Source organism: Eptatretus burgeri, chromosome 9, assembly GCF_056783735.1.
Source record: "Eptatretus burgeri isolate ZD-2024b chromosome 9, Ebu_testis_v1, whole genome shotgun sequence".
Lineage (NCBI taxonomy): Eukaryota > Metazoa > Chordata > Myxini > Myxiniformes > Myxinidae > Eptatretus > Eptatretus burgeri.
The window spans coordinates 97,038,117-97,059,586 of NC_140969.1; the positions used below are offsets into that span (position 1 = coordinate 97,038,117).

Consider the following 21,470-nt stretch of genomic DNA (forward strand, 5'->3'; position numbering starts at 1 on the left):
GCGGTCAATTCTTGTCCGCTTTACATGAACCCAGCAGCAAAATGTTCATAATTTAATGCCCAATCTTGTGACACAATGACGTCATAACACATGTCACCGGTTGGGGTAAAATGTCGGGGGGGGGTCACGCCCTTGAAAAATATGTGGTTTTCGGCATAACTCAGTCAATTCTTATTCGATTTGCATGAAACCAGCATCAAACGAGATTGCCTTCTCTTGTTGAAACGTTGTATTCACCGAGCTTGCGAGTGAAGACTTGCCAAAACGACGTGAGTTGATTGTTGTTTCGTCCGTAGCCCCTGAAAGTCGGGGGGGGGGCGGTCATGACATTATAGATATGTGGTTTGTGTCATAAGACCATTCATATGAAACCAGTTCCCCACACTCATACCAAGAACAAAAAAAGTAGTGGCGGCGAAGGTATGCGCTCTATGAGTGCCCGTTCTAGTTTATTTTTATTTTATTTATCTATTTTTATCTGAATACCTCTTTTATTTAATATATATACATTTATATAATATGTTTAATCAATAATATTAATTAAAGAATTTACCTCACTAAATTAATTGTTATAATATCAAATGCAATGCAATAGGAACTTGTTCACACAAAAACCAACCAAATTTAAATAAAAGGTGACGATGATGTTGAAAGACATTTTCACAAGACCTGATCAAACAATCAGCCAAATATCCTTTGTTTAACATGATGGAAAAAAACCTTCTCAACACATTACACAAAATCATCCTTCACTGAACAAACTCTTGCAAATCTAAGTCGCTGAGATGAGAAGACATTGCGACCCATTTTAATTGGTACATTGCTACCTGGAAAGGTGTGCAAGACTACAGGGAAACTGAAATCATCAACTTTATGACATACATTTGTACTAAAACCATTCTGTCCAACTCTAACCAACACATCCAGATATGCAGTAACTGAACAATCATTACCACTCCTGTTTACATCCAGGTTATCTGGATAAATCTTGTGAAGCTGCCTATCAAAAAAATGACAGTTAATCACACAAGTATCATCCATGTAACGACATGTACGAGATAATATTTTCGCTAATGCTAATTTTTTTTCTCCTTCATCAGTTTCTGCATAAATGAAAATTCACAGCAAATAATAAGAAGAAAAATGTCCGCTCACAAGACATTGAAAACTGATGAACGAAGCATTTATTTTCTGTTAACAACAAATTTAATCTTTAAGCTAAAATTATATCCTGATCCTCATTTTGTAATTTAATTTAGGAGACCAACTTGCTGATCAATCCTCGTATGCTTCACGATTTATTTTGTTAAACCAGACTTGATGACATATAATGGTTAAAGTGTCTGCTCTGACTCTGGGAGGTAAGTGGTTCAAATCCCAACTGAGTCCTGGTAAAGATTTTTAAATGGTCCGTGCTGCTTCCTTTCTTGATGCTCAGTATTTATGAAGGATAGAGCATGGAAAAAACAACCATAGGTTGGTAATCATAGTGCAGCCTTTGATGGGCCTCTGTATTGAATTTCCTTGTTAGGGAACTCCAATTCTATTCATTTTAAAATATTTCACTTCCAATGAAGTACCTTTTACATCTGTTCAGTTAAAAATAAAAAATAAGAAGGTGTACAAAGTTTATTCCTTTTATAATAGATGTAGATTATTATCCCGACACTTTTATTTTTTAAAAACCAAAAAAAAAAACCGGAGGGTCTGTCCTAATTGTGATTATTATCCCCACAACCTGAGGCCCTGGGTCAAAAACCGAAAAATGCAATTACGGGCACATTTTAAAACAATTTTCAAATGAAACTTTGTACATACAATCAATATTGGGGGACAGATGAAATATGTAATGATTGTTTTTAAATTTGACTCCCGAGTTCATGCCGCAGGGGGTGGGGACTTGTGGTCACACGTGTTCAAAACAGAAAAAAAGTTTAACTCAAAATTTGATATTGGATCATTCCTTGTGAAACTTAGGGGGGAAGCATAGGGATTTAGGGATTTGTGATGGCATGCCATCAACTTCACTCGAGTTATTTTTATGTATTCCCCTATGAACCTTTCTTGAGGGATCTTTTAATACTGCATACAAAATTTGAGATCTCGTGCATAGATTGTACAGTCCTTTGTGATGCACGTTAAGTACGAATAACGAACTATCCATCGTGTATGCAGAATTTGCAGGGCATGACGGGAACACCGTTGGTTGCTGGTTCGCCTGTTCGCCAGGACAGCGGTTTGCAAGTGAGCACTGTGGAGGTACAAAGTTACCATCAGCCACCATGGAAAGCGCTCACGGATTTTGCTCTCCAGAGCGAGCTTGAACAAGGACCTTTTCAACAACTGGTAAGCAATGTTGCTCTGCCGATTGGTATTGTTGAAGAAAAAGTACTTAAAGCTTGCAGCCGAAGCACAGAGAAGATGTACAATACTCGTTGCACCTTTCAGAACCAAAATTTGCACCAGGTACACTGACATTGTGAAAAATTTTTTTGTTAAACTCCGACACAACTGCGTACTTATTAAGTACTGCGAGGTACCCATGCTGCACACTGGTGGGAGCCAAAGAGCAAACAGACAATGCAGAAACGGTGAATGCCAAACCATGAACCAATAAATTCCACATTCCTGTGCCACCTTCAGTCTGAACATCAGGCATGGACAGCCTGTTCATGCAGGACTTTGGCGAAAAACTTACTGCAGCTAACCCCACTAGAAGGTGGGTATAACGTTTATAAACACGCTAAATGGCGAAACTGCAAACGCCGAATCTGCGAATGTGAGCAAAATATTGTGGCGTCTAACGGGTGCAAACCGCAAATCTCAATTATATTGAGATATTACCGAACCAGCAAATGCTTCCACATGCGGAAAAGAGTGAAACTGCTAATGTTGAACTTGTGAATGATTTACATGTGGGGGGGGGGGGGGGAGAGAGAGAGAGAGACAGAGACAGAGACAGAGACAGACTTACTTCGAGACTTCATAAGTGTGGAAACTCAAAATTGTAATTGTATTGAGATATTTATGAAACCTCCCACCCCCCTTAGGATACCCGCTGGGCCCCCAAAAGGCTCGACAGAAAGTTTGGCGAGGCCAGCCCCAAAACTGCAGGAGTAGTTCGAGGACGAACACTCCAACTTTGTCATATAGAGATGCAGGAAAATGAGTGTGATGTGAGAAAAGTGAAATATTGATTGATAAAGGGAAGATTTGGGGAATTGGGGTTGGGGAGGGGTGGAATAAGTAGGGGAGTGAAGAATGTTTATGTGGCACAAGGTGAAGTCATACATAAATAGCCATTTTTCTTGCAATGATTGATATAATCACGATTTTCTCCAGCTCTTCTATAATTTCACTCTTAAACACAATTTATCATATTTATTTTTAAACGCGGTGTTCCACCTCTATGGGTGGTGGCCGTGTTATTCTTTTTCAAAAGGCATTTCGAAAAGTTGTGGAAGGATTCCGATGAAACTTTCTGGATAGGTTGGGTGTGCGGCAAGGACGAATCGATTCGATTTTGATGAAGATCTGGATACGTGGAGTTTTTTAAAACCGGATTCTTCACCACTGAGGTCAAAAACTATATATAGCACAATATCTCACAAAGTTGTGGATGGATTCAGACAATATTTGGTGGACAGGTTGGGTGTATGACGAGAAAGAATTGTTTCGTTTTTTTGAGGATTCGGATGTGATCATGTTTTTAATGTTGTGAGTGATTCTTCACCATTGAGAGATGGAGCCAAAAACGATATAGCATATCATCTCAAAAAGTTGTGGATGGGTTGGGTAGGTGACAAGAACAAGCCGTTTATATTTCGGTTCAGGTTCTGGTTGCAGATCCAGCCTACCAGTGGGATACAAAAGGTAAACTGTTCAGCCTGATGGAGTTATGCGCTCTACCGAGTTCCGTTGTAGTAGTAAATGCTTTCGTTGATACAAATACCCCTTCCAGGCTCATGACCCTAAAATGCGAAAAAAAACAAAACCCAACACTTTGGGTGCTTTCATACTTTTTAGAAAGCCTTTGCGTGTGATTGGAAACTTTTACCCACGAACCTTTAGGTGCCATGCCAATTGCGGGGACGTTAGATGGAGATTCCAGTTGATGCGTGCACGTTGGATTCCAAACGCATCAAAAAAAAAAAGTTGAAATTTTTATATAGGACTACAGGCATCAAGTTATATTTTGCTCTCAAAGCACTTCCCTTCCCTCTCTCGCTCACTCTCATAAAAAATTTTTTTATTGTGTACATACATAGTCGAGGCTCATGGAAGAGCTAATATTAGTACTGTACACTGAACAGATCAGGGCAAAACGAACAGCAGAGAGAGGGGGGAAAACACCAACAACAGAGTTGAAGACCAAGATAGAGGCAGACTTTGACAAACAATGGGTGTGGGGAGGAATGGGGGGGAGGAGAGGATGCATGGGGTGGACAAGGATGGATACAGAAGTAAACTCTCAGGAGGGAAAACTCGAAATTTGGAAGGAGGATGGCTTGGGGTGTGGGGTTAATGAGAGGGTAGAAAAGATCATGATTTTGCATTGGGGAAGATCTGACATGGTCCTTTTATCTGACTTCTTACATTTCACATTGTGAGTGAATAATCGTTGCAACGTATACAAGGACCCTTAACATTTCATTTTTTCCACTTCACAGATACAGGACTTGGTGCTGTGTACTGCATATGATTCCTGTAATCACTACAAAGCAATAAGGCTATTAGGGAATCGATCTAGTACCTGCCGGGAGGTTTCTCTCTGACTTTTGTTGTCCCAAATCAGTTTCTACAATTGAAAACCTCATTTAATATGGTTTAAAAAAATTTAAAAAATGGGTTAATCCTGATATCAAGAGCTTTACACTCTCCCTCTCAAACACTTCGCCCCTTTCTCCTCCCCCACCACTATGCCCCTTACTCATCTCCCCCACCCCAGCATAAACTATTCTGCGATTTTAAACCATTCATTTCATATATGTACTAGCGGGGTGTGCTTTCAAATTGTGTAAGCATATGAACCGTGCTTCCCCATTGTCTCGGGTCACTCACCTACATTTGATTTTTCATGCACAGTGTGTTTCAAAAAGATTGATACAACTTTAACTTCCTGCCATTTCTTTATTTTTTGACCAACACCATTTTCCTTTTCAGGGTATGGTGTTGTTATGGTGGTAGTTGTTCCCTGTGATTTCTAGCTCCGTTGCTCAACTATGCCATTGACAGTGAAGCAGAAGACAAAAGTGGTGCTCTGTGGAATGAGACAAAATCATATGTAGACACCCGCCGGAGGTTCTGTAGGGAATATGACCTCAGAACACGTGATGGGCCCACAAATTGTGCCATTCAACGTATTGTGAAACAATTTGAGCACAAGGGTACAGTGCACAACTAGAGCAAGGACAACAGTGGCAGGCTCAACCTGACCAATCAACCAAACTGGATCATGAGCCAAGCTCCAAGTAACCAAGAGCCAAGCCAACATTGACGCCATGCGGGATTCTGCATTGGACAGTTCCAAGAAGTCCCACCGCTGGTGCTCCCGGTAGCTAGGCATCAAACCAACATCAGTCTGGCATATCCTCACCAAGGAACTGAAGCTTTTCCCATACATCATCTCTATTAGGCATAAACCGAGTCAAAATGACATGAGGAGACTATATTTGTGCATTTGGCTCAGTGACAGGATGGAGCGGTTCCCAAACTGAATCAACTTGATCTGGTTCAGTGATGAAGCCCATTTCGACTTGAACGGTGCCATCAACAACCACATCTTCTGACGGGTGTCGACATATTATTTAGTCTCACACCACAGAGCCATCACTTTTGTCTTCTGCTTCACTGCCAATGACATAGTTGAGCTACGGAGCTAGAAATCCCAGGGAACAAATACCACAATAACACCACCAAACCCTGAAAAGGAAAACGGTATAGGTCAAAAAGTAAAGAAATGGCAGGAAGTCAAAGTTGTATCAATCTCTTTGAAACACCCTGTACGTGAAAAATCAAGAGAGTAGTATGGTCCGTGGATGAGCAGGAGACATTTTAATGTAAATTAAGTCGGGAAAACTGTCAGTTTAAGTTGTTATATGTTATCGCACGGGGGATGGTGCTGTGTTAATTAGGTAGGGTTTAAGGATAATTTCTCCCAGTATGTGATTGCCCCTTGTGACCTTTTCCTATGTTTTTGCATTTACAAGACCGGTGATAAAAAGGAATCACATCTTTAAAACAACAACCACCGAGGCACGTCCAAACGGCAAAACCCCACCTCCAAGCATGACAACTAGCAAACCACGCCCCGAGGTAGATGATGGATGGGCGTGACGTCAGAATGTTTGGGGGAGAGGAGAGTTGTGTGAGGTATGGGATTGGAGGCAAAAGGATCTAGCTCGCTGGCTTGGCCTCGACACGGTGAAGAAGGCTGCACGATTCTCGTGTTCGTGCTGAAGCGAATTTGTTCGCGTGCTGGAGCAAAATGATCGCCATTGACTGTTCGGCTGTCATGAAGCATGTACGTTTCTGAGGAAGGAAGAAGAGTGTGCCCGTGGCCTTATCACGGGGCCTCAGAAATCGTCTCATCGTATGCTCGAGGAGCGAGGTGGGCAATCGTTGTGAATGCACCTGGTGCAAGAGAGGAATGGTTGGCAAGTTTGAACGTCAAAAGAAGCTGCACAGTGGTTTCTGAGCCACGGTGTTGAATATCAGTGCCTGAATTGCCTCCTGTACGTTTCCTGCCGAGAGAGCGGCTTGGTGCCATTTTGCGAGCTTCCCACGCAGGACGACACCGTTCGATCATCAAGTTCAAAAAGGATAATCTCTGGACGAAGCGAAGTGCCAGAATAAAGGAGGGATTTTTCTTTTGTTTTATCCTCTCCCCTTGTCCGTTTTTATAACTATGTGTGGAGGTGCCTCAAATTTAGGCTTTAATTTACCTCACGTTTTATTACCTCATGCTTTGATTTATTTTCATGATTACACTTTGAGTTATTCCTCTTATGAAAACTTGATTTATGTTCATTAAACCCTTATTTAATAAGATTGCTTGTGTCTGTCTATTTGTTGTGGGTTTGAGTATAAACCCTTGTCCTCCATCCTGGTGAACAGCTCTAGTATGTGCTTGCCGCCCCCATCCCACACGCACCATAATCTCCAAGGATCACGTGTTCGCCTCCAAGGGAGAAGTGTTCGGTTATCCGTCCAGGTGTCGGTCTAAACCCCCCTGGACACGTATATATATATATATATATATATATATATATATATATATATATATATATATATATATATATATATATAAATATAAAATACAGGGTGTTCATAAAGTCTCTTAACAATTTAAAAAATTTATTACAAAAGCAAATGAATATTAAACCTGTGGACATTATTACAAAATGAGGAGTAGATATTGAAGTTTTTTTGGCCTCATTTAATACACCTCGATGGGCACCATTAGTTGCATGAAGCACATCAAGGCGGTAATCAATTTCCTGCCATGTTCGCTGTAGCATAGCATCATCAATGGTGGTGATGGTGTCAGTGATCCTTTGTCAGTGGTCGTTGATGTCCCGTATCTTTGTTCGATACACGATATCTTGAACATAACCCCATAGAAAGAGAACTTTGATAATAACTGATATGAGCTATGAGTACATTGAACAAATCTGATAAAAACATCCCATCAATTGCCTTTGTAATAAATTTTTTAAATTGTAAAGAGACTTTATGGACACCCTGTATATATGAAAAACATGGTGAAGCCATGTGACTGTCCGTTAATTATGTAATATTGAAATGTACCTTTTGAACCTTTCGACCCTTTAGAATTCTGAAACCCCTCAGACCCCTCAGAATATTAGATATTTGAAGATCCTTTGGAAGCTGTTCGGCGTTTACATACTTTCGACCCCTTGAGACTATATACACCTCCAAGACCTCTAAAACCTTAAGGCCCTCGAAGCCCTGTAAAACCATTAAGACCCCCAAAAACCTTAATCTTGTAACCACCCTGAAAGAACCAAAAGAAACCTAAGGCCCTTTAAGACCCCAAAGACCCTTTAACACTTATAATGACCAGCTGAGACCCTTAAAACCCCGAAGAACTGTTGGACCCCCAAAACCTCAGACTCTTAAGACCTTTAAGCCATCTCTCTGGACATATCTCAAGACTTCGATACAGTCTGGCATTCCGTCTTGCTCTCCAAACTGTCTGCCTATGGAATCCAAGGCCAACTCCACTCTTGGATTACTGACATCCTGCACTCTCAATGGAACTCTTTATTTTCCCGTCCTTGTCAAGAGTACCCCAAGGCAGTGTTCTTGGCCCCATCTTATTACTAATATTCATCAATAATCTCACTGACTCTCTGGAAAATCCTCTTCATCTCTTTGCTGATGACTTCACTCTGTCGTGACATCCCTCATCCTTCTGACAGACAGGCAGCAGCCTCGTCCTTCTCCTCAGACCTTGACAAAAATCAAAAACTGGTCAAACACTTGTAACATGTCTTTCAATCTTGATATATACAATAGACGACTCGTAAGTTGTCACCATCGGGACCGAGAAAAAAGTGACGACTTAGACGTGTGACGACTTACGCGTATGCGAACATTCATGATGACTGTGGGGTGAAGGATGAAGTCGCGCGTGGCCTGGCCACGTACGTGTGAGAAGGCGCAACAATCTCTAAGCCGGCTATTGTACCAAAAGGGAAACACAATCCTCAGGGCATAGGTGGGGGTTCATTTGGCGAGTTGGAAAGTGATCAAGCAAAGATGGAATTCATGAATCAGTTTATCAAAAGTAAAGATAATGAACAACTGTAAGACAACTCATATACCATCGGTGATGGTATGTCGACAAATTACATGACACACAGTCATCGTGGTGATGACTACCACTCAATGCGTATGTGTAAGTGAGTGCGGTGATGTCCAAAACAAGCCAATATAAAACCATGATCGGACTTCAACACTAAGCTCGATCGATCCTTCACTCCTTTGCCAGAGACTGCATTGCGCAGCCTGGCTATCTCTTCAGATAACCAGTGGGACGGCGCACTGTGGTCGCTGACTGAGATGAACGCAGTGCAGTTATAAATAGCCTATCACTGGCGGTGTACACCAATGAGCGCGCATCACGATTCCATGAAATCTGGCTTCTCACGAGGCAGCAGTTCCGTGTGACGATTTAGGCGTGGTAATTTACTCGAGTTTCCATTACGCGGGAATGGACAACATTTGACGACTTAGACGAAGTGACGACTTAGAGATGACGACTTACAGACTTTATTCAAAGGGATTAAACATTAGATAAATTCGGGACCTTTTGACGCTGCCGACTTAGGCGAAGTGACGAGTTACACGCTGCTGACTTACGCGTAGTCTACTGTATATACACATTTTTCAAAGGACCATACCACAAACCATCCCATCTCTTTTCTTAACAATCCTCTTGTGGAAGTTCAGTCATTCAAACTCCTCGGTCTCTCTATCAGCCATGATCTTTCTTGGGGAAAATACATTTCAAAGTTGGCCTCCAAAACCAAATGCCGACTGGGCATCCTCCATCGTGCAAAGTCCTTGGCATACCTGTGCTCCTATCCACCTGCAAGGCTTGAAGGAGTACTGCTTGCCCAACTGGACTGGCTCCCCTGCCTCACATCTTGCTCAGCTTGACACCTTGGAAACCAAGGCTTTCAGGATCATTGGAATCTCTTGCGATGAAGCTGAGTCTATGGGCCTATCACTTCGCCATCACCAACAGGTCGGTGGTTTCTCTTTAGTCTTTCATCTCATTCATTTCTCGTATTGCACCCTCTGCCCTCTCTGTGCTTTGTCCTACCACCCCCCCCCCCCCACCCAGGAATCTGCAGGATGCACAGTCTACAAGCAACCCCTCTTCATGAAACTGCCTAAATCCAGGATCACTGCTCAATCCACTCATTTGTTCCTCCTTTTTTCCTGCCTGTGAAACCACCTTTCCACACTCATTAATCTCATTCTTCCCTCCAGGTCTTCAAGAAGCTGTTCACCACCATCCCCCATCAAAAACCATGATCTTTTCTACACCTGCTAAACCCACCCTCATGCCTCCAAAAATTTTGCTTAAGTATCCCTCTTGTCCATCCGTTGCATTCTCCCCTACCCTTCATCATCACCTGCATCCCTTCTTTTTCCGTCTTAGTCTACTTTCAGCATTTCATGTTTCTCCTGCTGTTCCCTTTGTTGTGTTCTGATATGTTCTGTGTAACTTTAATGACACTTTAAGTCCCCTAATACACTTCAAGACCCTTTAAGACCCTTGAAGACACTTTAGACCCTGAAGACCCCAAATATCTAAAGACGCCTTTTACCTTTAAGACCCCTTCAACACTTTGAGATCCCTTCACCCTTTCGACTTCTTCACCCTTCAGACCCCTATAACCTTTACAACCCTTAAGCCCCTTTAGACCCCTCAGACCTTCACACCATTTACACCCTTCAGACATGAGACAGCTTGGACCCTTGACTATTTAGAGCTTTAGACCATTTGGACCTTTTTGGACCCTTTTTACATGCTGAGAGATTAGACCGTTCATCGAGAAACGTTTAAGCGCACACCACGCAAACATCTATAGCCTTCTTGAAAAACACAGACTATACTTTTTTTCAGCAATTAATACGCAAAAATTAAAGTTACAGAATTCATGCTCCACATGGCTGCCCTCATTCCATTACACACAAGAAACATTCATGCCAAATTTTGAGTGAATCGGATAACATTTAGAGGTCGCTGAAAATGTTGAAATTTTATGGCCTGAGATTAATTCCATCTTATGTTCAGTTCTGATTCACATGCATTCCATGCTTTTGTTTGTTTTCTGCAATATTAGCTTTGGGTTATGTTTCCAGTTCTGGATTAAATGTATTACTTGATTTGGCTTGTTTCTTACTATTCGCTCCGGATAACACATGAAAGGGTGCAGACACCAAAAAAAAAAATCTAAAAAATTTCAGCGACCTCTAAATATTGTTTAATTTAATTTCATTTTTTTGAACACACTATTGAGGCTCATATGAGAGCTAATGCACAGAACGTACAACAAGGGGAGCAGGAGACAAGAGGGGTGGGAGAGGGAAGGAAAAAAACAGTGTGGAACAAAGACATGAGGAGATGTGTGGAAGGGAGAGGGATGGGGCAGGGAACACAGGGTAAACAAGATTGACACGACAGGGACTTTCAGTAAGGAAAGCAGGGAATTTGAAGGGTGTGGGTTTGGGGTGGATTAGCGGTGGTGGAAAAGATCATGGTTTTGGATGGGGGAAGATAAGAGATGGTGGTGAACAGCTGTTTTGAAGACCTGGAGGGAGGAGTGGGATTGGACAGAGTGTGGGAGTCTGTACCAGAGGTGGGGAAAAAGAGGAATGAAAGAGTGAAGGTGAGCAGTGATTCTTCATTTTGGTAGTTTTACCAGAAGGGGATTGCTGGCGGACCTTGAGCACCCGATGGAAATTTAGGGGGGGGGACATATCTCAGACAGAGCGGGGGGGGCAAGGCTGGAGACGAGACGATAGAAGACAAAGACTGCCAACCTGCCTGTGGTAAAGGGGCTGTCACTCCTTGACGTTTTAGCCAGCGTATGGCAAGGTCTCAAAATGTATGTGAAACGCTGACGTACGCTGAACTATTGATGTTTTTTTTAAGTTTTGGGCGTATAATATTGTGTTGGACGTATGCATAATGTATTAATAACGTACACAGAACGTTTTAATCACATATAGATAACTTATACCAACGAATGCTGAGCGTGTTGTCGGCGTTCACAATGTATGCCCAACGATAGTCTTACTTATGCATAGCGCGCGGCAGCGTATCGCCGCCGATCACGTGGCGTAGGCTATTCATAGGCTGCGGCTCGACGATTCAAATCATAACCACACTAGACATCGAAGTGTGAAGCCGCTGTCACACCTTGACGTTTTAGCCAGCGTATGCCGACAGATGAAAAATTTGCCGAACCAAGCTGGCACACGTCGAATATGTTATGGGTAAGTTTTGTATACGTTAAGAGCACGCTGGCATACGTCGTAGTACGCTGGCATACGTCATCATACGCCGAGTACGTCGAGAAATTTTCAGCATGTTGAAAATTTCTCGACGTACTCAGCGTATGACACACATTCCGCATATGCTGGCCATAAGTTGAAGGCACGTTACGCGATCGTTGACACACGTCGACACATGTTACTCATAAGTCGAAACACGTCGAGGTAATGGTTAGCGTCAGTGTTCCAGACTCCCCATTTTTTTCTTCGGTATGACGGTGATGTTGACACTTCGATTTCTAGTGCGGTTATGATTTGAATCGTTGAGCGGCAGCCTATTAATAATATTATATTATGACCGCACTAGAAATCGAAGTGTCAACATCACCGTCATACCGAAGGAAAAAAAAAACCAGGGAGTCTGGAACACTGACGCTGACCATTACCTCGACGTGTTTTGAGTTATGAGTAACTTACAAGTAACGTGTGTGGACGTGTGTCAACGATCGCGTAACGTGCCTACAACACGTTACTCATAGCTTCGAAATAAGTTTCGGGTACGCGAAACATTACCTCGACGTGTTTCAACTTTTGAGTAACTTACAAGTAACGTGAGTCGACGTGTGTCAACGATCGTGTAACGTGCCTACAACTTATGGCCAGCGTTATGCGGAATGTGCGAGTCATACGCTGGCATACGTCGAAAATTTCAAGCATGGAAAATTTGTTTAACATCTCGGCGTACTACGACGAATGCCAGCGTACTACGACGTATGCCAGCATGCTCTTAACGTATACAAACTTACCCATAACGTATTTGACGTGTGCCAGCGTTTTAGCCAAATTTTTCATACGTCAGGCATACGCTGGCTAAATCGTCAAGGTGTGACAGGGCCTTAAGAGGGTGACAGACCCAGACTCAGCCTTATCCCGGGATATACAAATTATCCTAAATGCCTTGGTTTCCACAGCGTAAAGCCGAAAAAGGTGAGGCGGGAGTACCATCCCAGAGGGGAGAGCAGTACTCCATCAGACTGAGGACGAAAGTTTTGTTTGTGATCAGGAGCTCAGGTGTGCCAAGGAAGGACTTTACACAATGGAGGATGCCCAGTCGGTGACTGACTTTGGAGACCAGCTTTGACATGTGGCTTTCCCAGGAAAGATCATGGCAGATAGTGAGACCCAGAAGCTTGAATGAAAGGACTTCTTCAAGAGGATTGTTGAGAATATAGACGGGGGGCTTTTCCAGACAGTCCTTTCAGAGACCCAGGTCGAAAAACCAGTTAAAACCAGTACACATTTTCAACTGGTCTCTATTGGATCTAATTGGTCTTTAACTGGTCTCTATTGGTTTCAACTGGTACCAGTTAAATTCAGTCAGAATTCCAATTTCCCAGTTGAAAAAACCAGTAGCTCATATTTGTACCAGTTAGTCTTACTGGTTCCAGTTGATACCAGTTGCAATGTACTGGTCCCAGTTGATACCAGTTGCAATGTACTGGTCTCCCAGTTGATACCAGTTACAATGTACTGGTCCCAGTTGATACCAGTTAGTTAAATACATGTATTTCAACTGGTACTATATCACTCTATTCCAATTTCCATATTAAAACCAGTAAGAAACCAACTGGCTTTACTGGTACCAGTTGGCTACTGGTTTTCAACTGGTACCAGTTGACCAGTAAGCTACTGGTCTTTACTGGTTTTTTGACCTGGGGAGACATCGTGAGTGTGTGAGATATCTTCAGGATTGAAAGACATGTTCGACGTGTTGGACTAGGTCAGGTATGGGAGCATGTGCCAGAACAGCGGGTCGCTGCGTCCACTTTCCGCCGGTACGCCAGGGGCCTCCGTCTGGCCATCCCTCAGGCAGATGCCAGGCCCATCCCCATCTCCTTGAGATGATGGTCAACCTGCTGCAACCATGAGGCATGTGGTCGGCCCACTGGCCTCCTCCACTCATGAGACTCCTCGCTGAGAGAATCTGGTGAGCAGGATCAGCGTCAGGAAAACGAGCCACATGTCCATACAGCCGCAACTGACGCTCACGGACTATGCAGGTAACAAATCTCATCCGAGTCTCTCTCAGCAACCGCTCGTTGGACACAAAATCCAACCAGCGATAGCCAAGGATTCTCCGAAGACACCTGGTACCAAAGGAATTAAGTCTCCATCTCAGATCCTTGGTCAGAGTCCAAGTCTCGCACCCATAGAGCAAGACTGGAAGTATCAAGGACCTGAAGACTCGGACTTTCGTCCTCCTGCACAGGTACCGGCAGCGCCACACCCCATGATCCAGTGAATTCATGACTCCCCAGGCCCGACCCAGACGTCTATTGACCTCTGACTCGCAGCCAGCAGAGACATGAATATCACTGCCAAGGTAAGTGAATCTCTCCACGACCTCAACATCCTCACCACAAACAGACACAGACAGGACAGCAGCATCCAAGATGTCACCGAAAGCCTGGATCTTAGTTTTGACCCAAGAAACCCGTAATCCCAGCGGCTCCGACTCCTCATTCAGCACCTCGAGGGCCCCCAAAAGGATGTCTAAAGTCTCCGCAAAGATGACTGCATCATCTGCAAAATCAAGGTCCGAGATCTTGACATTCCCAAACGATGCACCGCAGCTTGATCTCTCCGACATCCTCCCTAAAATCCAGTCCATACAAGTGCTGAAAAGTGTGGGAGCAAGTACACATCCCTGACGAACTCCAGTAACAACTGGAAATAAGTCAGATATGGTACCACCACACTTCACAGCACTCTCAGTACCAGAGTAGAGTTCAGACATCAGATCGATCAGTTTTGGTGGCACCCCACGTAGACCAAGAGTCCTCCAGAGGACATCCCGATTCACTGAATCGAACGCTTTACAGAGATCAACATAGGCTGCAAGCAGCCCCTGCCGAAACTCTCGTCTGCGTTCGGTGAGGACACGAAGGGCAAGGATACGGTCAATCGTTGACCTCTTTGGTGTAAAGCCTGACTGCTCTGGACGCTGGTGATCAAGCAGATGGTGGCGAACCCTATCAAGAATTATCCGAGCAAAGACCTTGCCCGGCACTGAGAGCAGCGTCACCCCTCGGTAGTTGTTGCAGTCTTGGCGATCACCCTTCCCTTTCCAGAGAAGGACATCAAGGCCCCTCTTCCAGTCAGTTGGGATGATGCCTGTGTTCCAGGCAGAGCACAAAACTGCATGCAACGACACGAGTGCAGCATTTCCACCAGCCTTGAGAAGTTCGGCATGGATGCCACAGATCCCTGGAGCTTTGCCCCGTTTCAACTGGTTCACCGCAGCCCGTGTTTCCACAAGCGAAGGTGGACCACAGTTGATTCGAGGGTCAGCAACAGGGATTGTAACACCCTTGACGTCCAACTCGACAGCTGGGGGATCAGCCTGGTACAACCGCTCAAAGTAACCGGCCCAGCGGGCCTTCACTTCAGACTCCTCTGTCAAGAGCCCACCACCCTCCGCTCTAACTGCAGTGCTCCAAGGGATGGGCTTGGATGAACGTAATGCGCGAATTCCCCTGTAAGCGGGACGAGAATCACCTGTCCACAGGTGATGCTCTACCCCCTCACAGATTCCTCGCACGTAGGCCTCCTTGTCCACCCTCAGTGCACGTACAGTTTTACGCCTCAGCTCCCTGAACAGCTCAGCTCTGCCATTCAGCCTGGCCCTGCCACTCTGGTCAATCGTATCCAGTGTCCCTTGAGAGACAAAATTCTTCTTTGCCCTGCGGTGAGCTCCAAGACATCCACCGGCAACATCAAGGACGGTGGTCTTGAAGGCGCTCCACAACTCTTCAGGACCCCCCAAAGCACCCAGACCCCCCCAAGTGTCCACTCAGCCTGTTCGCAAACTCCTCAGCTACTCTCTCATCCCTGAGCTTGGCAACATCCAGCCTAGGCTGAGATGGTACCATTCTCCAGGATTTAAGGTGCAGCTTTAGAGTTGCTACAACAAGCCTGTGGTCAGTATTGAGGAACTGAGCACTCTGGTAGACCCTGCAGTTCTGGATCATCCTCCAACGACCGTCAATGAGGACATGGTCAATCTCCTTTGCCACACCGCCAGCGTTGGAATACCAAGTCCAGTGATGAGCTTGTGGGCGCTGAAACCATGAACCAGCCGCCCTAAGTCCATGACTTCTTGCAAAGTCAAGGAACTTAGTGCTATTCTGGTTCATAGTTCCTGACCCATGGGGACCAACACACACCTCATGACCATCCCTATCCGTTCCAGTCGATGAGGACAGGAAGAGGGGATGAGAGAACTCCATTAAGGGTCACACATTGGCTGTGACAGGAGAGGAAGTCTGCGAGCCATGAGTGGAGATGTCCTTGGATACCATAGGAAGAGAATTTGGGGAGCAGGGCAGGGTGCCAGACCGTGTCAAAAGCACGCAATATGTCTCGGGAGATGGCTCTTATTTCATGTCTGGCATTGAGTACCTTCATTGATTGTTGGGAGAGCAGAAGCAGCATATACATGGTCGAGTGACCTGGTCTGAATCCAAATTGATGATCGGAAATCAAGCCATTGGAGAAGAGGAAGGTTTAATGTCTGAAGCGATCATGGATTCCATAACCTTGCTGATGATTGAGAAAAGGCTGATTGGTCTGTAGTTGCAGGGATCTGTTTTTGCACATTTTATGCAGAGCAGTAATGTTTGCTGATTTTCAAGCAGATGGCAGATGACCTTGAGCAAATGAGCATCCATTTATCATCGTGATTTTTTTTCATGCTTTCAGCTGACTATGAGTACAGTGCATCGCCACTGCTACCAAGGATGCAGATAATAAAGTGGTAAATGACATCATTGTGTACACATGAAGTGGATACTGTGCCGGGTTGGTGCGTTTCCACGAATGATGGATCGACGTTATTAAGTGGCTGTGAATCAATAGATTTTAAATCACTTCTCTAATCGATTGGATCATCAAACAGCACAGCATCCTGTCATTTTAAAATGAATGATGAGCGACCGTGTGTGGTAATACTCATCCTGATGAAGCAGCAATTACATGCAAGGAAGGAAGGAAGTGTGCTCATTCGATAAGTTATTGACGGATATAAAATGAAGTGTTTCTTGCTCGTCTGGTCATGTGAAAAGCAAGTTTTATTCAAAATGCTAGCAAATACAACCCGTCGCTTCGCTGACGGGAGTATTAAGGGGGAAGGAGAGAGGCGGTATAGGAGCGAAGAGAGGTTGGGGGAGAGGAGGAAGGGAGAGGGAGCGAGGAGGGGTGAGGAAGGGGGAGGAAGAGCAACGCATCGCCAAACATCCCTGTATACTCTGTGAGGGGTGTGGGAGCGAGAAGGATGGGGGAGAGAGGAGGGGGAGCAGGGAGGGGAGGGGGTTTGGGAGGAGGTAAGCATGAGGGGAGGGGAGGCAGTGTGGGGGGAGGGGAAGGGAAGGCGGTGTGAGGGGAAGGGAAGGCGGTGTGAGGGGAAGGGAAGGCGGTGTGAGGGGAAGGGAAGGCGGTGTGAGGGGAAGGGAAGGAGGTGTGAGGGGAAGGGAAGGCGGTGTGAGGGGAAGGGAAGGTGGTGTGAGGGGAAGGGAAGGCAGTGCAAGTGGAGGGGAAAGCAGCGCAAGGGGATGGGAAGTGTAGGCAGCATAAGGGGTGGTGAAGGGAAGGGAAGGATGATAAAACGAACCCAAACAGCAACGTTTTCTTTTTAACCGCCGGCTTCTATATAAAACCAGGCAGGAGCATTTAAAACCCATGCTATCTCCCTGGAAAAGGCCTGCCTGCATGCATGCTCACACATGCAGCGACCTTTGCACCTCTCTTGTCAGCTCACTCCAAATCTGATTTATACATGCTACACTATTGGGAAGCCGTTTTAAATTCAAACTAAACCATCAGTCCATAACAGAGGGGAAGGGGTGGGAAGCAGGGGGAGAGAGAGGGGTGGGAGAGAGGGAGGGGTGGGAGAGAGGGAGGGGTGGGAGAGAGGGAGGGGTGGGAGAGAGGGAGAGGGGTGAGAGAGAGGTGGGAGAGAGGAAGAAGGATGAGAATGAAGACGGGGAGAGGGGAGGCGGAGAGGGGAGGGGGAGATTCTCTCAGATGTGACATCCAGTTTAACGTCCATCCTCTAGACAGCACACACATTGACAAATCACCCTACCTGTGAAACACCATTTGAAAGATTGGAGATGTGGATTAGATAACTCGAAATCTGGAGTGAAATCTGAAAATTGTAACAAATTTGCGATTTTTATTACTAAGTATTTATTTAACCAAAGCATTCAACTTAAATTTTTGTGCTGGTCAGACGACTGATTGAGGAAAAAAAATTAAGGAATGCGCAGAAAGTGGTGGTTTATTTTTTGCCGGTATGTGCCATTACCAATCTGCTTGCTATTGCTTGCCAAGCTAGCTGTTCCTTATCGACCATTTCATTGGAATGTTTGCTTGAGTGCTTAAGCCACTTGCCGAGCTCCCTACAGTCAATCGCGGTGCAGTTTGTGTCCCAATCAGGATAGACAGTTGGCAGTAACTACAAGGTAGAGGTACGAAGACGGCACACACGGACATGGTACATATGGGTAGATTTGGATATGTAAAGGAACTGTCTGCGGGTGTGTGTGCATGCCTGCATACTTTGTTATGGGTGCCATGGTGGCAAAGTTTCATCCCATATCTTTTGATGATGATGGGTGGTGGAGCTTTTAACTTTTGACCTCAGCAGTGTACGAGCAATCATGTTTTCTTTTGTCCTCGTGGCTGTTTCCAAAGCAATTTGTTCTTTTATATGAGCAAATGCAACCCTTCACTTTGCTGACAGGAATATTAAAGGGGTGAGGGAGAAGAGGATGGGGGAGGAAGAGGAGGGAGGGAGATTGAGGTGGAGGGGGGAGCAAGGAGGGGTGGGCAAGGAGGGGTGGGGGCATGAGAAATTCTTCCCTCCAGGCCTTCAAAACAGCAGTTCACCACCACCTCTTCTCTTTCCCCATCTAAAACCTTGATCTTTTCTACCCCCGTTAATCCACCCCAAACCCACGTCCTTCAAATTCCTTGCTTTCCTTCCTGAAAGTCCCTGTGATGTCTATCTTGTATACCCCGTGTTCTCCGCCCCATTCCTCTCTCTTCCACAGATCTCCTAATGTCTCTGTTCCCCACTGTTTTGACCTTACTTCTCCCACCCCTCTTGTCTCATGCCCCCCTTGCTGTGTGTTGTGTGTTTGCTCTCATATGAGCCACGTCAATGTATACCAAAAAAACCCCAAAAAACACAAGGCAGCATGAGGGGAGGGCAAGGGAAGGCAGCTTGAGTTAAGGGCAGGAGAGCGCAAGGTGAGGCAGTGTCATGGGAAGAGTCTGTCCGGACATAACCACCATCCGGACACGTCTTGACATAACCACTGTCCAGATAAGTCAATGGAAGGCAGTGAGAGAGGACGGTCTGTCCGGAGGTAACCACCGTCCGGACAATGGGTATACTAAGGGTGAGGGGGGGGAGAGAAAAAGAGTGGGGGAGCGAAAGAGAGTGGTGGTGGAGCGAGGAGGTCGGGAGACCGAGGAGGGATGGGAGAGCGAGGAATCAGGGAGGACTGAAGAGGGGTGGGGGAGCGAGGGAGGAGAGGGGGAGTGAAGAGGAGTGGGGGAGTAAGCAGGGGTGGAGGAAGGGAAGGCAGCGTGGAGGGGAACGAAGTGTGAGGGGAGGGGAGGGTGGGGTGGGGAAGGCAGCGTGAGGGAAGCGTAATGTAAGGCAGCGTGAGGGAAGCGTCAGGTAAGGCAGTGTGAGGGGAAGGTCTGTCCAAACATATCCACCGTCTGGACATGTCTGGAGATAACCACCGTCCAGACACGTATAGAGTAACCACTTTCCAGATAAGTGTGGAGATAACCACCGTTCGGATACATGCGGAGATAACCACTGTCCGTATATGTGCAGACATAACCACCATCCGGGAATAACCACCGTCCAGATACGTGCGGAGCCAGAGAGAGAGAGAGAGAGAGAGAGAGAGAGAGAGAGAGAGAGAGAGAGAGAGAGAGAGAGAGAGAGAGAGAGAGAAGAGGGAAGAGGGAAGAGGGAAGAGGGAGAGGGGTGGAGTAGTGGAGGTCGTGAAGACAGGGGACTTTGCAAAGAATATGTTGTGCTTTATGAACAGAACACACACAAACACACACACACTCACACACACACACACACACACACACACACACACACACACACACACACACACACACACACACACACACGGAGAGTCCCTAAATTACAGATCCAAATATGTACCTCCACTTTGCAGCAACTGCTGACTGTGCATCCCAATCGGGGCATGAACTGTACCACCGTCCACTGGAGGGCGCTCGGCAAGCGGCTTAAGCAATCAAGCAAGCACTCCAATGAAATGGTTGGCAAGAGATAGCTATGTCCGAATGTCCAAACTCTGTCTGAATTGGACAAAGGAATACTTTTTTAGGATTCGGAATTGCTATCAACTTCGATTCTGGAGCTTAAATTTCGTAATTCAGCTTAGTTTAAGAGATTCTCGAGGATATCGCTTGTGTGGACATGAAATAAAGCCACTAATTAATTTAACCGAGCTGTTTTAATTAACTAATTAAATCAACCCAAACACCCAATTTTCATTCATGCACTTCCTTGGAGTTCCCTTCGTAAGCATGCAAAGTTTCAGGCTGCGAGGTTTCATGCTTTTGGAATTATGGGGGAGACTGACACACACTGACATTTATTATTACAGATATATGTGTGTGTACAGCACGTCTGGAAGGGACAGACTTTGGGATGAATTTTGCTAAAATAATGGCAATAAATATAAACACAAACTGGAAGGACACTCGGAGGAGCGCATACCTCCACCAAGCTGATTGGTTTACGTTTTGTATCCCACAGATAGGCCAGATCTAGATTTGAACCTCAACTAAAATTTAATCGGCTTGTTCTTATCACCGAATCATCCACCAAGTTACGTCCGAATCCGACAAATAACTTTTTGAGATATTGTGCGAAATAACGTTTCAGCCCAATCACTCAATGGTGAAGAATCACTTAAAAAATTCAAGGATCCGGATTCGGATCTTCACCAAAATCGAAATAATTCTTCCTTGTTACATACTCAACCTGCCCACCAAGTTTCATCGGAATCCGTCCAAAACTTTTTGAGATACCCTGCTATATGTCGTTTTTGGCCCCATCTCCCAACGGTGAAGACTCACTGAAGAAATTCTCAGATCCAGATCCGGATTCCGATCTTCACCAAAATCGAACCATTTCATCCTTGTCACATACCCAAGGACTCCACAAAATTTCGTCGAAATCCGTCCACAACTTTTTGAGATATTTTGTTCACAAACAAACAGACAGACGGGGTGAACACATAACCACCTTCCATCTTTGGTGGCAGAGGTAACCAGACATACATAAATGGGAATAAATAATTTATTACCTC

General features: G+C 45.1%; 1 protein-coding gene and 1 long non-coding RNA gene across 3 annotated transcripts in view; one reads left to right on the forward strand and one right to left on the reverse strand.

Annotated features, from left to right (window-relative positions):
• Nucleotides 1-21,470, forward strand: part of ISL1 (ISL LIM homeobox 1) — a 49,699-nt gene that overhangs the window by 25,948 nt on the left and 2,281 nt on the right. For both annotated transcript variants that reach the window (XM_085896248.1, XM_085896249.1), the window contains exon 5: nt 2,176-2,346. In XM_085896248.1, coding sequence (XP_085752374.1) covers nt 2,176-2,346 — 171 coding nt within the window. The remainder of the gene's footprint in view (nt 1-2,175; nt 2,347-21,470) is intronic.
• The window catches only part of LOC147020703 (uncharacterized), a 43,082-nt gene that overhangs the window by 2,650 nt on the left and 18,962 nt on the right, over nt 1-21,470 (reverse strand). The gene's annotated exons all lie outside the window — the stretch shown is intronic.